This window comes from Pristiophorus japonicus, chromosome 7 (assembly GCF_044704955.1).
Source record: "Pristiophorus japonicus isolate sPriJap1 chromosome 7, sPriJap1.hap1, whole genome shotgun sequence".
Lineage (NCBI taxonomy): Eukaryota > Metazoa > Chordata > Chondrichthyes > Pristiophoridae > Pristiophorus > Pristiophorus japonicus.
The window spans coordinates 17,446,370-17,461,459 of NC_091983.1; the positions used below are offsets into that span (position 1 = coordinate 17,446,370).

Here is a 15,090-nt window from a genome sequence, read left to right on the forward strand (position 1 = left end):
ATACCTGCTCGTTTATTAACAAGCTTCCCACTGGATAACTGAATCACAATTGTCATCCAAAGGAAGGTGATCCAGATTGCCATGTGCTTCATTTCTCCGTCAATTCATGTAAGCAATGATCAAAAGATCTGCAGAGAAATAGAGAAATCAGAAGTTTTGAATGAACTGTAACAAGATTTTCACACACACACACATGCATAATTATACACATACATACATAAACACAGACACATACACACACACACATATATATGCATATACACACACAGAAGCAATGATCAAAAGATATACACATATATTTTATAGTATTACATAGTATGTACAGCACAGAAACAGGCCATTCAGCCCAACAGGTGTATGCCAGTGTTTATGCTCCATGCATGCCTCCTCCCACCCCTCTTCATCTAAACCCATACACATATACAGATGTACACATATACATATATGTGCATACATACACACAGACACATACGTATAGATACACACACACACACACACAAACTAGAACATACAAAAACTAACATAAAAGAAAGTGGCAAAGTTTGTGCCTTTTAGCCCCACAACCCCACAAGATATCTACACTCCTCAAATTCTGCCCTCTTGAGCATTCCTGATTATAATCGCTCAATCATTGGTGGCCGTGCCTTCTGTTGTCTAGGCCCCACGCTCTGGAACTCCCTGCCTCAACCTCTCCACCGCTGTTCCTCTCGTTCCTCCTTTGACCAAGCTTTTGGTCATCTGCCGTAATTTCTCTTTGTGTAGCTCGGTGTCAAATTTTCGTCTTATAACACTCCTGTCAAGAGCCTTAGGATGTTTTACTATGTTCAAGGTGCTATATAAATACAAGTTGTTGTTTAAATGCAGATATACTGACACTGTTTCATCACTGCAAACGGTTTTGTCTTTCACCCAACAATGACAGTATAACTCCAGAGTCAGTTTGTGCAGTATGGCATTTGCTCTCCCTTATCTCACACTGCTTGGGCTTGATATCACATGGATGACAACTCAATGAAGTGTAAGGCCAGGCTGAAGCTCCTGGACACCTTATAACCTTAGCAGAGTTTTCTTTTAATGTTTGAAGATATCTTCGCTGCTAACAGAACTTTCGTGGAATTACTTAAAATTTGCAGCATATAAACAAGCCATTTGGCTCGACTGGCCTATGCCGGTGTTTGCGCTCCACACGAGCCTCCTCCCACTCTACTTCATCTAACCCTATCAGCCTGGTGCCCAGAATGTGATTCACAAACCGCAGTATAACTTGCGTATTGCCGGCTCCGAATTGCACTGCGCAGCTTACCGGCAGATCTGTACAATTACAGCACCATAAACAGCAAGTGCCAGGTACAAAACTAACAGCTCACACTCTTTTTGGAGTGTTGGAATCCAGACAATCGGTCGGTTGTCTACTGGCTGCTGAATGGAATATCTTGCACCACGTAGTGTTAATATTTAAAAGCACTTATGAAGCAGCGTTGCCAAATTATCAGCGACTAACTACCAAAACCAAACATAAACTTGTGAGTAACACGTCTTGTGGGGACACTCTGTCGGAGGCTTCCTGACTGACAAACAGAATAACTGACTTTCACCACAAGGACTCATTGATCCCAATCTCCCACTTCCAACCTTTCGCTTGGCTGACTGTGTGTCACCCAGACAATGCCACCAAGTGACAAATAGTGCAGTCACTGGGCAAGGACATTGAGAGATCCTCATCCAACAGACTTTTGCTTCAAGCAGCTGTTTGTTCCGTCCCAGGCCAGCTTCAAGATATAATCTGAGTGGAGAATGTGAGGGCTCTGAGACAGATTGTAATGGACCACAGAACTTCTATTTTTCTGTTACAAAAAGACTATCTTGAGTCAATGTACTAAAGTTTTGAATTAAGTCCTCGCCAATGACATTCTGCGGTAACAACACTGCAAAAATAGAATGAGATTTTAAATTAAAAACATGCAGTGATTTGTCATTGTTCAACCAGAGCCAGATATAGATATTTTAATCACAGGTTTTAGACTCTAAAAGAGACAGATCTATGAGGTTTTTGAGCTCAACAGAAGCCTTTCTACACTATGAAACGCGTACAAGTAGGAATATTTTCCAGAGTTCTGTCTCCTATAGAGATATGGTCTTCATTGTTTTCAAACTGGCCTCGAATTCAGAGTCTTTCAGAATACAATTTTAGGGAATGATCTGTGACAGGAAGGCTGATTATTTGGGGAGGAAAATTGTTTTGGCTTCAGCCAATCACTATATTTTGTGGAACTTTGTGTAAAAGCACAACAGTAAGAAGCGGGTTACTCGAAGGCAGAACAACCTCCCGCAAAGCTGACCGACCCATTCTATGTAGATCGTGGGTTTTAATTGATTGTCGGTTCCAGCGGCACAATCCAAGAGGTGGATCAATGATGTTTATTTCAATAAGAGCTGGGTGAGAGTATTTTTAAATCACAGGGACCGTGTTGATGACCTCTTGGTCATTCCGGGGTAAGGCTGAACGTGTCCACTGCGGAAACTGGAATCTGGTGGCGACTCACATCAGTTCGACGTGTATTTAAAGAAAAATAACGATTTATTGCAAAGGCGTGAGAAAAGTGTTCTCTCCCTCCCAGCTTCATTGCATCCGGCTTCCTGCTCTCCAATTAAAGATACAAATAGAATGCTATGTTTGCACGGTTTAAGTTACGGTATTTACACAGCCTTTTTTGGACAAGTGTAGCAACACTTTGATACAGTCAAGAGTCCGACTCTTGTTTGACGCTGGGCAATTTTGCTCATCGAATCCACATCGATTTTTACTATATTGGATCATGTGGGTAATCGCAGTGAGAAATGGTGAAGCAAGTAATATCAGGAGGGAAGGCATTGGTGGTTACCTGGAAGGGTGGGTGGGGTTTGCTGGCAGTAACTGAAGCTCAGGCTGCTTCCCATGGCCGTGAGTAAACGGTTCTGTCCATCGGAGCTGCAGCATGAGCTTCTGGAGCAGTGCTTGTTGTCTGCCTGCTGACCCCACCCCTCAACTTGAACCTGAAATGCAAATCTTCTCTTTTTCAGTTGTAATCGGCCTCAGGCTCCTCAGCGTAAACCTGATACCAGCTGCTGAACAGTGAGTGAGTGCTCACGTGAGCTGGACTTGGTGTACCAGTGTACCCTGACATACCAATATACCCTGACATACCAACATACCCAGGTGTACCTGTGTACCCTGGCATACTAATATACTCTGGCGTACCAATATACCCTGATATACTAATTTTCCCTGGCATACGATTATACCCTGACATTTACCCTGACATACCAATATACTATTGTGTACCAATATACCCTGGCATACTAATATATCGTGACATATACCCTGGCATACCAATATATCCTGACATATCAATATATCGTGACATATACCCTGACATACTAATATACCCTGACATACCAATATACCCTGACATACCAATATGCCCTGGCATACCAATATACCCTGGCTTACCGATAAAACCTGGCGTATCAATGTACCCTGGCGTACCAATGTACCCTGGCATACCAATGTACCCTGACATACCAATATACCCTGGCGTACCAACATACCCTGGTGTACCAATGTACCCTGGAATACAAATATACCCTGACATACCAATCAATCTTCCCTTTAAGCTACACGGCTCTCTTTACTTCCCACGCAGTTGACTCGCCGGTTTTTCAATGAGAAAAAACGCACATGCATGACATTTTAATTGGGACATACAGCCCCTTAAAGGGGCACACACCCAAGATAAATTAGCAAGACTTTAATACCAATATTACATGGTGTACAAGTATACCCAGGTGCACCAATATACCCTGGCATACCAATAGACCCTGTTGTATCAATATACCTTGACATACCAATATTGTCAGGTGTAGGAACTTAGGAACAGGCCAGTTAGACCCTCAAGCCTGTTCTGCCATTCAATGAGATCATGGCTGATCTCTGACCTCGCTCCATTCACCCACTTTTGCCCTATATCCCTTAATACCTTTTGTAACAGAAATCTATCAATCTCCAATTTAAAATTAACAATTGATCGAGTATCAACTGCCATTTGCGGTAGAGAGCTCCAAACTTCTACCATCCTTTGTGTGTAGAAATGTTTTGTAACCCTAGATATGGTGGATAGGAAGGACCTATTTCCCTTAGCAGAGGGGTCGTTAACCAGGGGGCATAGATTTAAAGTAAGTAGTGGGAGGTTTAGAGGGATTTTGAGGGGAAATGTCTTCACCCAGAGGGTGGTGGGGGTCTGGAACTCACTGCCTAAAAGGGTGGTAGAGGCAGAAACCTTCATAGCATTTATAAAAGTACTTGGATATGCACTTGAAGTGCTGTAACCTACAGGGATACGGACCAAGAGCTGGAAAGTGGGATTTGTCTGGATAGCTCTTTGATGGCCAGCTCGGATGGCCTCCTTCTGTGCTGTAAATTTCTATGATTCTATAATAACTTCACTCCTGCAAGGCCTGGTTCAAATTTTTAGGGTATGTCTCCTAGTCCTAGATTCCCCTACCAGCGGAAATAGTTTCTCTCTATCTACCCTATCAGTTCCCCTTGATATCTTGAAAACTTCTAAATTCCAGGGAAGACAACCTTAGTTTGTGTAATCACTCCTCATAATTTAACCCTTGAGTCCTGGTATCTTTCTGATAAATCTACGCTGCACTTCCTCCAAGGCCACTATAGCCTTCCTAAGCTGTGGTGCCCAGAACTGCTCACAGTACTCCAGGTGTGGTCTAACTAGGACTTTGAAGAGCTACAGCATGACTTTAAACCTCTTGTATTCTAGTCCTCTAGATATAAAGGCCAGCATTCCTTTTTATTTATTTTTTGTACTCTCCATGACATTTTAAAGATCTATGTACATGGACCCTTAAGTCTCTTTGGACCTCCACTATTTTTAGCTTTTCACCATTTAGAAAGTACTCTGATCTATCCCTTATAGGTCCAATGATCTCATACTTGCCTGCACTGAAATCCATTTGTCACAGTTTTGCTCATTCACTTACTCTATTAATAAATCTTTGTAATTTTACAAAGCATCTACACTGCTTACAATGCCACCTATCTTTGTGTCATCAGCAAACTTGGCTCTCTAGCCCATCTTCTAAGTCGTCAATAAATACAGTGAATAGTTCAGGACCCACACAGATCCCTGTGGGATGCCACTAGTCACACCCTACCAATTCCTGCCCATTATCCCTACTCTATGTCTCCTACCATTCAGCCAATCTCCTAACCAGGTAAATAATTTGCCCTCAATTCTATGAGCTTCAACTTTAGCTAACAGTCTTTTATGAGAGACTTTATGAGAGACTAGAAGTCCATATAAATAACATCCATAGACATTCCCCTGTCCACTACTTTAATCACCTCTTCAAAAAATTCAATCAGGTTTGTCTGGCATGCTCTACCCTTTACTAATCCATGCTGGCTCTCTCTGATCAGCTGAAAATTTTCAATGTATTCAGTCACCCCATCCTTAATTATAGACTCTAGTAATTTCCCAACAACAGATGTCCCTGGTTTCTCTCTTAGCTTTCTTAAATAGCAGAGTGAGATGTGCAATTTTTCAATCTAAAGGGACAATTGAATGATGAGAACTTTGGAAGATCATAGTTAGGGTGTCTGCAAAGTTCTTACCTACTTCCTTTAAAACCCTGGTACCAATATACTATGACCTACTTGTTTACCCAGGTGTACCAATATACCATGGCCTACCAATATACCCTGGCATACCTGTTTACCCAGGTGTACAAATAAACCATTAATGATCAATATACTCTGGTGCACCAGTATAGTATGGCATTCTAGCACACCCTGGTGTCCCAGTTGTCATTGTGTACCACAAGACCCTGGCACACCAAAATACCCTAGTTTACCAGTATACCACAGCATACTAATATACCCTAGCATACCAGCATATCCTGGACTACCAATACACCCTGGTGTACCAACATACCTCAGCATAGCAGCATATGATATATCCTTGTGTGCCACTATAGCTCCATGTACCAGTATACCCTAAAGTGCCGATTATTTGGTGCACCGGTATTTCTGAGAGAATCATTATATCTTGGAGTACCGATATAGCCTGGTGCACCAGTATAGTCTGGTGTATGGCTCAGAAACATGGACCATGTACAGTAGACACCTCAAGTTTCTGGAGAAATACCACCAACGATGTCTCCACAAGATCCTACAAATCCCCTTGGAGGACAGACGCACCAACATTAACGTCCTCGACCAGGCCAACATCCCCAGCATCAAAGCGCTGACCACACTTGATCAGCTCTGCTGGGCAGGCCACATAGTTCACATGCTAGACTCCCAAAGCAAGCGCTCTACTCGAAACTCCTTCACGGCAAACGAGCCAAAGGTGGGCAGCGGAAACGTTACAAAGACACCCTCAAAGCTTCCATGATAAAGTGCAACATCTCCACTGACACCTGGAAGAAACTGGCCAAAGACTGTCCTAAATGGAGGAAGCGCATCCGGGAGGGCACTGAGCACCTCGAGTCTCGTCGCTGAGAGCATGCAGAAATCAAGTGCAGAAAGAGCGTGCGGCAAACCAATCCCACCCACCCCTTCCCTCAACGAGTATCTGCCCCACCTGTGACAGAGACTGTGGTTCTCGTATTGAACTGTACAGCTACCTAAGAACTCACGTTAAGAGTGGAAGCAAGTCTTCCTCGATTCCGAGGGACTGCCTATGATGATGAGTCTGGTGTATCAACATACAAGATTCTGAGGGGGATTGACAGGGTAGATGCTGAGAGGTCATTTCCCCTGGCTGGAGTGTCTAGAACTAGGGGGCACAGTTTCAGGATAAGGGGTCAGTCATTTTAGACCGAGATGAGGAGGAATTTCTTCACTCAGAGGGTTGTGCATCTTTGGAATTCTCTGCCCTCAAGGGCTGTGGATGCTGAGTCTCTGAATATATTCAAGGCTGAGATAGATAGATTTTTTGGAGTCTAGGGGAATCAAGGGATATGGAGGTCGGGCGGGAAAGTGGAGTTGAGGGTGATGATCAGCCGTGGTCTTATTGAATGGCAGAGCAAGCTCGAGGGGCCGTATGGCCTAGTCCTGCTCCTATTTCTTATACCTGGGTGCGCCAATATGCTACCAGAGATAGCGAGTGGGAGAGTAGGATTGGATTGGGTGGCTCAGGTGGAGAGAAACTACTGGGCGGGATGACTTGTTTCTGTGCTGTAACATTCAACCGTTCTGTCCATCAACAGACCCTGCACAGTCTCTATCCCTAACCACACATTCTGTCCTGTCTGAATCCCACTGCTCAACTCCCTCGCCCTCTAATTCCAATTTACCCAGTCTCTTCTCCCTAGGTACAACTACTAACCTCACCCTTTCCTCTATTTTCTTAGACACACGCTCTTTTTTTTATGTTACATCTCTCTAATCTCCCTCTTCTCTCGCCCCCTTCTCAACATCTGCTTTGTTTTCGCTTTCCTAGGCGCATCTCCTGTATTTTCGGTCTTTTCTCTCACTCATTTCTTCCCCTGTCTCGAATGAATCGGGTCTTACTGTACTTTTCCTATGTTCCCCAACCCCCCACCGCACTATCTCTTACCCCCGCCTACTTCAGATCTGTCGCTTTATCGAATTTCCATCTCCTCTCTTTCCTACTGCTCGCTCCTGACTCAGCCTCCGGCTCGCTTACATCTCAGCCTGCTGGCAGATTTCTCAATGAAACTTGGAGAAGCGTCGGGGAACGAAAGCTAAGCCTGTGGAAGCGGCTGCCCAGAAGGTGTGAATGGGCGCGCTGCTTCACCCGATCCCCATACTGACAGCCACAGATGCACGATGAGAAGCACGGGAGTGGCTGCCAAAGTTTGCAATTAAATACCCGCCTGATATTCAATTAATGCTTTGTGCAACTTTTTTAAAAACCACAACATCCTCCCAATCCAGAGCCAATGGCAGGTCCTGTTACACCGTTACCTCCAGTCCCAACAAGCTGGAAAATGCACCCAGACACAACGATATCGACAGCCAATTGCAAATAATTTGCAACGAATTAATATGCAAAGACCAGGACTTTCATGCAAAACGATACCTTGATGAATTAACTGACCCAGAGATGAACGAAATTGCCGTGACAACAGGAAATAGTAACTGCGTGAGAGAATCAGCCAGCACAGAATACGGTGTTATAAATAAAATCAGATATCGATAGGTGGGATATATTTTCAGTAAAACGAAACTGACAGTCCGAGGCGGTGTTTAATTACAGAACTTGTCTCCTGTTCTACTAATACCCATCTCCAGAAACGTGTGCTGTAAGCCACAAATCAATCTACTTAGCAAAGCGACAGTGTACGATAAAAGTCCAACTTCATGACATGAGCCAGTGCGATTTGGTACAATAATTCTCATATATATATATATAAAAAAGAGAGGGTTTACCTTTTGGTAGAATTCTTCAGTGTGTAAAATGCTCACCAGATGAGTAAGATCGCTCAGGACGCCGCTCCTGTGCCTCAACTGTACTGTCAAGGAGCGAGTGCTGCACTTGCCATGGAGTGCGACTTGTCCCGAGATGTCTCCTTATTAGTCGACCCGACCAGGCGGTGTCTGCAGACCCTCCCACTTACTACAGCGGCACCCGGACAGGTCGCTCCCAATTCACAACCCCCTTTCGACAAGTTGCACCAAGGAAAACCTCTGTAAGCAAACACGCAGACCACATACTTCAGGGCTGGTAGGACAGTCTGAGAGGCACAGACGCAGCTTCTTCAGCACTTAAAAGGACAGCCAGGACTCTCGAAGAATACAGCCCATCTTCCCCAGGACAGATATCACTCACTCACTGTGCAGCCCATCTTCCCCACGACACATATCACTCACTCCCTGTACAGCTCACCTTCTCCAGGTCAGATATCACTCACTCCCTGTATAGCCCATCTTACCCCGGGACAGATATCACTCAATCCCTGCACAGCCCATCTTCCCCAGGACAGATATCACTCACTTCCTGTACAACCCACCTTCCCCAGAACAGATATCACTCACTCACTGTACAAATCATCCTCCCCAGGACAGATATCACTCACTCCCTGTACAGTCCACAGTCCCCAGGATAGATATCATTCACTCCCTGGACATCCCATCTTCCCCAGGACAGATATACACACTCCCTGCACAACCCACCTTCCCCAGGACAGATATCACTCACTCCCTGTACAACCCACCTTCCCCAGGACAGGTATCACTCACTCCCTGTACAACCCACGTCCCCCAGGACAGATATCACTCAGTCCCTGTACAACCCACGTTCCCCAGGACAGATATCACTCACTCCCTGTACAATCTACCTTCCCCAGGACAGGTATCACTCACTCCCTGTACAACCCACCTTCCCCAGGACAGGTATCACTCACTCCCCGTACAACCCACCTTTCCCAGGACAGGTATCACTCACTCCCTGGACAACCCACCTTCCCCAGAACAGGTATCACTCACTCCCTGTACAACCCACCTTCCCCAGGACAGGTATCACTCACTCCCCATACAACCCATCTTCCCCAGGACAGATATCACTCACTCACCGTACAACCAACCATTCCCAGGACAGGTATCACTCACTCCCTGTACAACACACATTCCCCAGGACAAGTAACACTCACTCCCTGTACGACCCATCTTCCCCAGGATAGGTATCACTCACTCCCTGCACAACCCATCTTCCCAGAATAGGTATCACTCACTCCCTGTACGACCCATCTTCCCCAGGATAGGTATCACTCAATCCCTGTACAGCCCATATTCCCCAGGACAGATATCACTCAATCCCTGTACAGCCCATATTCCGCAGAACAGATATCACTCACTCCCTGTACAACCCACCTTCCCCAGGATAAAAATCACTCACTCCCTCAACTGTTCACCTTCCCCCAGACAGATATCACTCACTCCCTGCACAATCCACCTTCCCCAGGACAGATATCACTTACTCCCTGTACAACCCACCTTCCCCAGGACAGGTATCAGTCACTCCCTGTACAACCCACCTTCCCCAGAACAGATATCAGTCACTCCCTGTACAACCCACATTCCCCAGAACAGATATCACTCACTCCCTGTACAGCCCACATTCCCCAGGACAGATATCACTCACTCACTATACAACCCACCTTCCCCAGGACAGATATCACTCACTCACTGTACAGCCCACCTTCTCAAGACAGATATCACTCACTCCCTGTACAGCCCACCTTCCCCAGGACAGATATCACTCACTCCCTGTACAAGCCACCTTCCCCAGGACAGATATCACCTCACTCGCTGTACAGTCCACCTTCCCTGGGACAGATATCACTCACTCGCTTTACAATCAACCTTCCCCAGGACAGATATCACTCACTCCCTGTACAACCAACCTTTCCCAGGACAGGTATCACTCACTCCCCGTACAACCCACCTTCCCCAGGACAGGTATCACGCACTCCCTGGACAACCAACCTTTCCCAGGACAGGTATCACTCACTCCCTGTATAACCCACGTTCCCCCGGATAGATATCACTCACTCCCTGTGCAAACCACTTTCCCCAGGACAGGTATCACACACTCCCTGTACAGCCCATATTCCCCAGAACAAATATCACTCACTCCCTGTACAACCCATCTTCCCGAGGATAGGTATCACTCACTCCCTGTACAGCCCACCTTCCCCACGACAGATATCACTCAATCCCTGAACAGCCCATATTCCCCAGGACAGATATCACTCACTCCCTGTACAACCCACCTTCCCCAGGACAAAAATCACTCACTCCCTCAACAGTTCACCTTCTCCCAGACAGATATCACTCACTCCCTGTACAACCCACCTTCCCCAGTACTAAAATCACTCACTCCCTCAACAGTTCACCTTCCCCCAGACAGATATCACCTCACTCCCTGTACAACCCACCTTCCCCAGGACAGGTGACACTCACTCCCTCAACAGCTCACCTTCCGCAGGACAGATATCGCTCACTCCCTGACCAGCCCACCTTCCCATAACAGATATCACTCACTCCCTGTACAACGTTACACCTTCCCCAGGACAGATATCACTCAGTCCCTCAAAAGCCCACCTTCCCCAGGACAGATATCACTCACTCCCTGTACAACCCACCTTCCCCAGGACAGATATCACTCACTCCCTGTACAACCCACTTTCCCCAGGACAGATATCACTCATTCCCTCAATAGACCACCTTCCCAAGGACAGGTATTACTCACTCCATGTACAACCCATCTTCCCCAGGACAGATATCACTCACTCCCTGTACAACTCACCTTCCCCAGGACAGATATCACTCATTCCCTCAATAGACCACCTTCCCCAGGACAGATATTACTCACTCCCTGTACAACCCACCTTCCCAGGACAGATATCACTCACTCCCTGTACAGCCCACCTTTCCCAGGACATATAAAACTCACTCCCTGCACAATCCACCTTCCGCAGGACAGATATCACTCACTCCCTGTAGAGCCCACCTTCCCCAGGACAGATATCACTCACTCCCTGTTCAACCCACCTTCCCCAGGATAGATATCACTCCCTCCCTGTACAGCCCATCTTCCCCAGGACAGATATCACTCACTCCCTGTACAACCCACCTTCTCCTGGACAGATATCACCTCACTCGATGTACAGTCCACCTTCCATAGGACACATATCACTCACTCCCTGTACAGTCAACCTTCCCCAGGACAGATATCACTCACTCCGTGTACAACCCACCTTCCCCAGGACAGATATCACTCACACCCTGTACAGCCCACCTTCCCGAGGACAGATATCACTCACTCACCGTAAAACCAACCTTTCCCAGGACAGGTATCACTCATTCCCCGTTCAACACACATTCCCCAGGACAGGTATCACTCACTTCCTGTACTTACCACTTTCCCCAGGACAGATATCACTCACTCCCTGTATAACCCACCTTCCACAGGACAGATATCACCTCACTCCCTGTAGAGCCCACCTTCCCCAGGACAGATATCACTCACTCGCTGTACACTCCACCTTCCCCAGGACAGATATCACTCACTCCCTGTACAAACCACTTTCCCCAGGACAGGTATCACTCACTCCCTGTACAGCCCATATTCCCCAGAACAGATATCACTCACTCCCTGTACAATCCACCTTCCCCAGGATAGGTATCACTCACTCCCTGTCCAACCCATCTTCCCCAGGATAGGTATCACTCAAATCCTGTACAGCCCACCTTCCCCAGGACAGATATCACTCAATCCCTGTACAGCCCACATTCCCCAGGACAGATATCACTCAATCCCTGTACAGCCCATATTCCGCAGAACAGGTATCACTCACTCCCTGTACAACTCACGTTCCATAGGACAAAAATCACTCACTCCCACAACAGTTCACCTTCCCCCAGACAGATATCACTCACACCCTGTACAATCCACCTTCCCTGGGACAGATATCACCTCACTCCCTGTATAGTCCACCTTCCCTGGGACAGATATCACTCACTCCCTGTACAATCAACCTACCCCAGGACAGATATCACTCACTCCCTGTTCAAACCACCTTCCCCAGGACAGATATCACTCACTCCCTGTACAGTCCACCTTCCCCAGGAGAGATATCACTCACTCCCTATCCACCCACCTTCCGCAGGACAGATATCACTCACTCCCCGTACAACCAACCTTTCCCAGGACAGGTATCACTCACTCCCCGTACAACTAACCTTTCCCAGGACAGGTATCACTCACTCCCTGTATAACCCACGTTCCCCAGGACAGATAACACTCACTCCCTGTACAAACCACTTTCCCCAGGACAGGTATCACTCACTCCCTGTACAGCCCATATTCCCCAGAACAGATATCACTCACTCCCTGTACAATCCACCTTCCCCAGGATAGGCATCACTCACTCCCTGTACAACCCACCTTCCCTGGGACAGATATCACTCACTCCCTCAACAGCCCACCTTCCCCAGGACAGATATCACTCACTCCCTGTACAGCCCACCTTCCCCAGGACAGATATCACTCAGTCCCTGTACAGCCCACCTTCCCCAGGACAGATATCACTCACTCCCTGTACAGCCCACCTTCCTCAGGACAGATATCACTCACTCCCTGTACAGCCCACCTTCCCCAGGACAGATATCACTCACTCCCTGTACAGCCCACCTTCCCCAGGAAAGATATCACTCACTCCCTGTACAACCCACCTTCCCCAGGACAGATATCACCTCACTCGCTGTACAGTCCACCTTTCCTGGGACAGATATCACTCACTCCCTGTACACTCCATCTTCCCCAGGACAGATATCACTCACTCCCTGTACAGCCCACCTTCCCCAGGACAGATATCACTCACTCCCTATACAAACCACCTTCCCCAGGACAGATATCACCTCACTCCCTGTCCAGTCCACGTTCCCCAGGACAGATATCACTCACTCGCTGTTCAACCCCTCTTCCCTGGGACAGATATCACTCACTCCCTCAAGCTCACCTAACCCAGGACAGATATCACTCACTCCCTGTACAACCCACCTTCCCCAGGACAGATATCACTCACTCCCTGTACAGCCCACCGTCCCCAGGACTGATATCACTCACTCCCTGAACAACCCACCTTCCCCAGGACAGATATCACCTCACTCCCTGTACAGTCCACCTTCCCTGGGACAGATATCACTCACTCCCTGTACAATCAACCTACCCCAGGACAGATAACACTCACTCCCTGTTCAACCCATCTTCCCCAGGACAGATATCACTCACTCCCTGTACACTCCACCTTCCCCAGGAGAGATATCACTCACTCCCTGTCCACCCACCTTCCGCAGGACAGATATCACTCACTCCCCGAACAACCAACCTTTCCCAGGACAGGTATCACTCACTCCCTGTACAACCAACCTTTCCCAGGACAGGTATCACTCACTCCCTGTATAACCCACGTTCCCCAGGATAGGTATCACTCACTCCCTGTACAATCCACCTTCCCTGGGACAGATATCACTCACTCCCTCAACAGCCCACCTTCCCCAGGACAGATGTCAGTCACTCCCTGTCCAGCCCGCCTTCCCCAGGACAGATATCACTCACTCCGTGTACAACCCACCTTCCCCAGGACAGATATCACTCACTCCCTGTACACTCCACCTTCCCCAGGACAGGTATCACTCACTCCCTGTACAACTCACATTCCCCAGGACAGGTATCACTCACTGTCTGTACAACCCACGTTCCCCAGGACAGATATCACTCACTCCCTGTACAAACCACTTTCCCCAGGACAGGTATCACTCACTCCCTGTACAGCCAATATTCCCCAGAACTGATATCACTCACTCCCTGTACAATCCACCATCCCCAGGATAGGTATCACTCATGTCCTGTACAGCCCAACTTCCCCAGGACAGATATCACTCAATCCCTGTACAGCCCACATTCCCCAGGACAGATATCACTCAATCCCTGTACAGCCCATATTCCGCAGAACAGATATCACTCACTCCCTGTACATCTCACCTTCCCGAGGACATAAATCACTCACTCCCTGTACAAGCCAGCTTCCCCAGAACAGATATACTCACTCCCTGTACAGCCATCATTCCCCAGGACAGATATCACTCACTCCCTGTACAGCCCACCTTCCCCAGGACAGATATCACTCACTCACTGTACAACCCACCTTCCCCAGGACAGATATCACTCACGCCCTGTACAGCCCATCTTCCCCAGGGCAGATATCACTCACTCCCTGTACAAGCCACCTTCCCCAGGACAGATATCACTCACTCCCTGTACAAGCCAGCTTCCCCAGAACAGATATACTCACTCCCTGTACAGCCATCATTCCCCAGGACAGATATCACTCACTCCCTGTACAGCCCACCTTCCCCAGGACAGATATCACTCACTCACTGTACAACCCACCTTCCCCAGGACAGATATCACTCACGCCCTGTACAGCCCATCTTCCCCAGGGCAGATATCACTCACTCCCTGTACAAGCCACCTTCCCCAGGACAGATATCACTCACGC

The 15,090-nt window shown here is 47.5% G+C and overlaps 1 protein-coding gene across 1 annotated transcript in view; it reads right to left on the reverse strand.

The window, feature by feature from the left end:
• LOC139267082 (collagen alpha-1(XIX) chain-like) overlaps positions 1-15,090 on the reverse strand; it is a 679,874-nt gene that overhangs the window by 562,728 nt on the left and 102,056 nt on the right. Inside the window, exon 5 of the mRNA XM_070884859.1 lies at positions 5-128. Coding sequence (XP_070740960.1) covers positions 5-92 — 88 coding nt within the window. The 5' untranslated portion in view covers positions 93-128. The remainder of the gene's footprint in view (positions 1-4; positions 129-15,090) is intronic.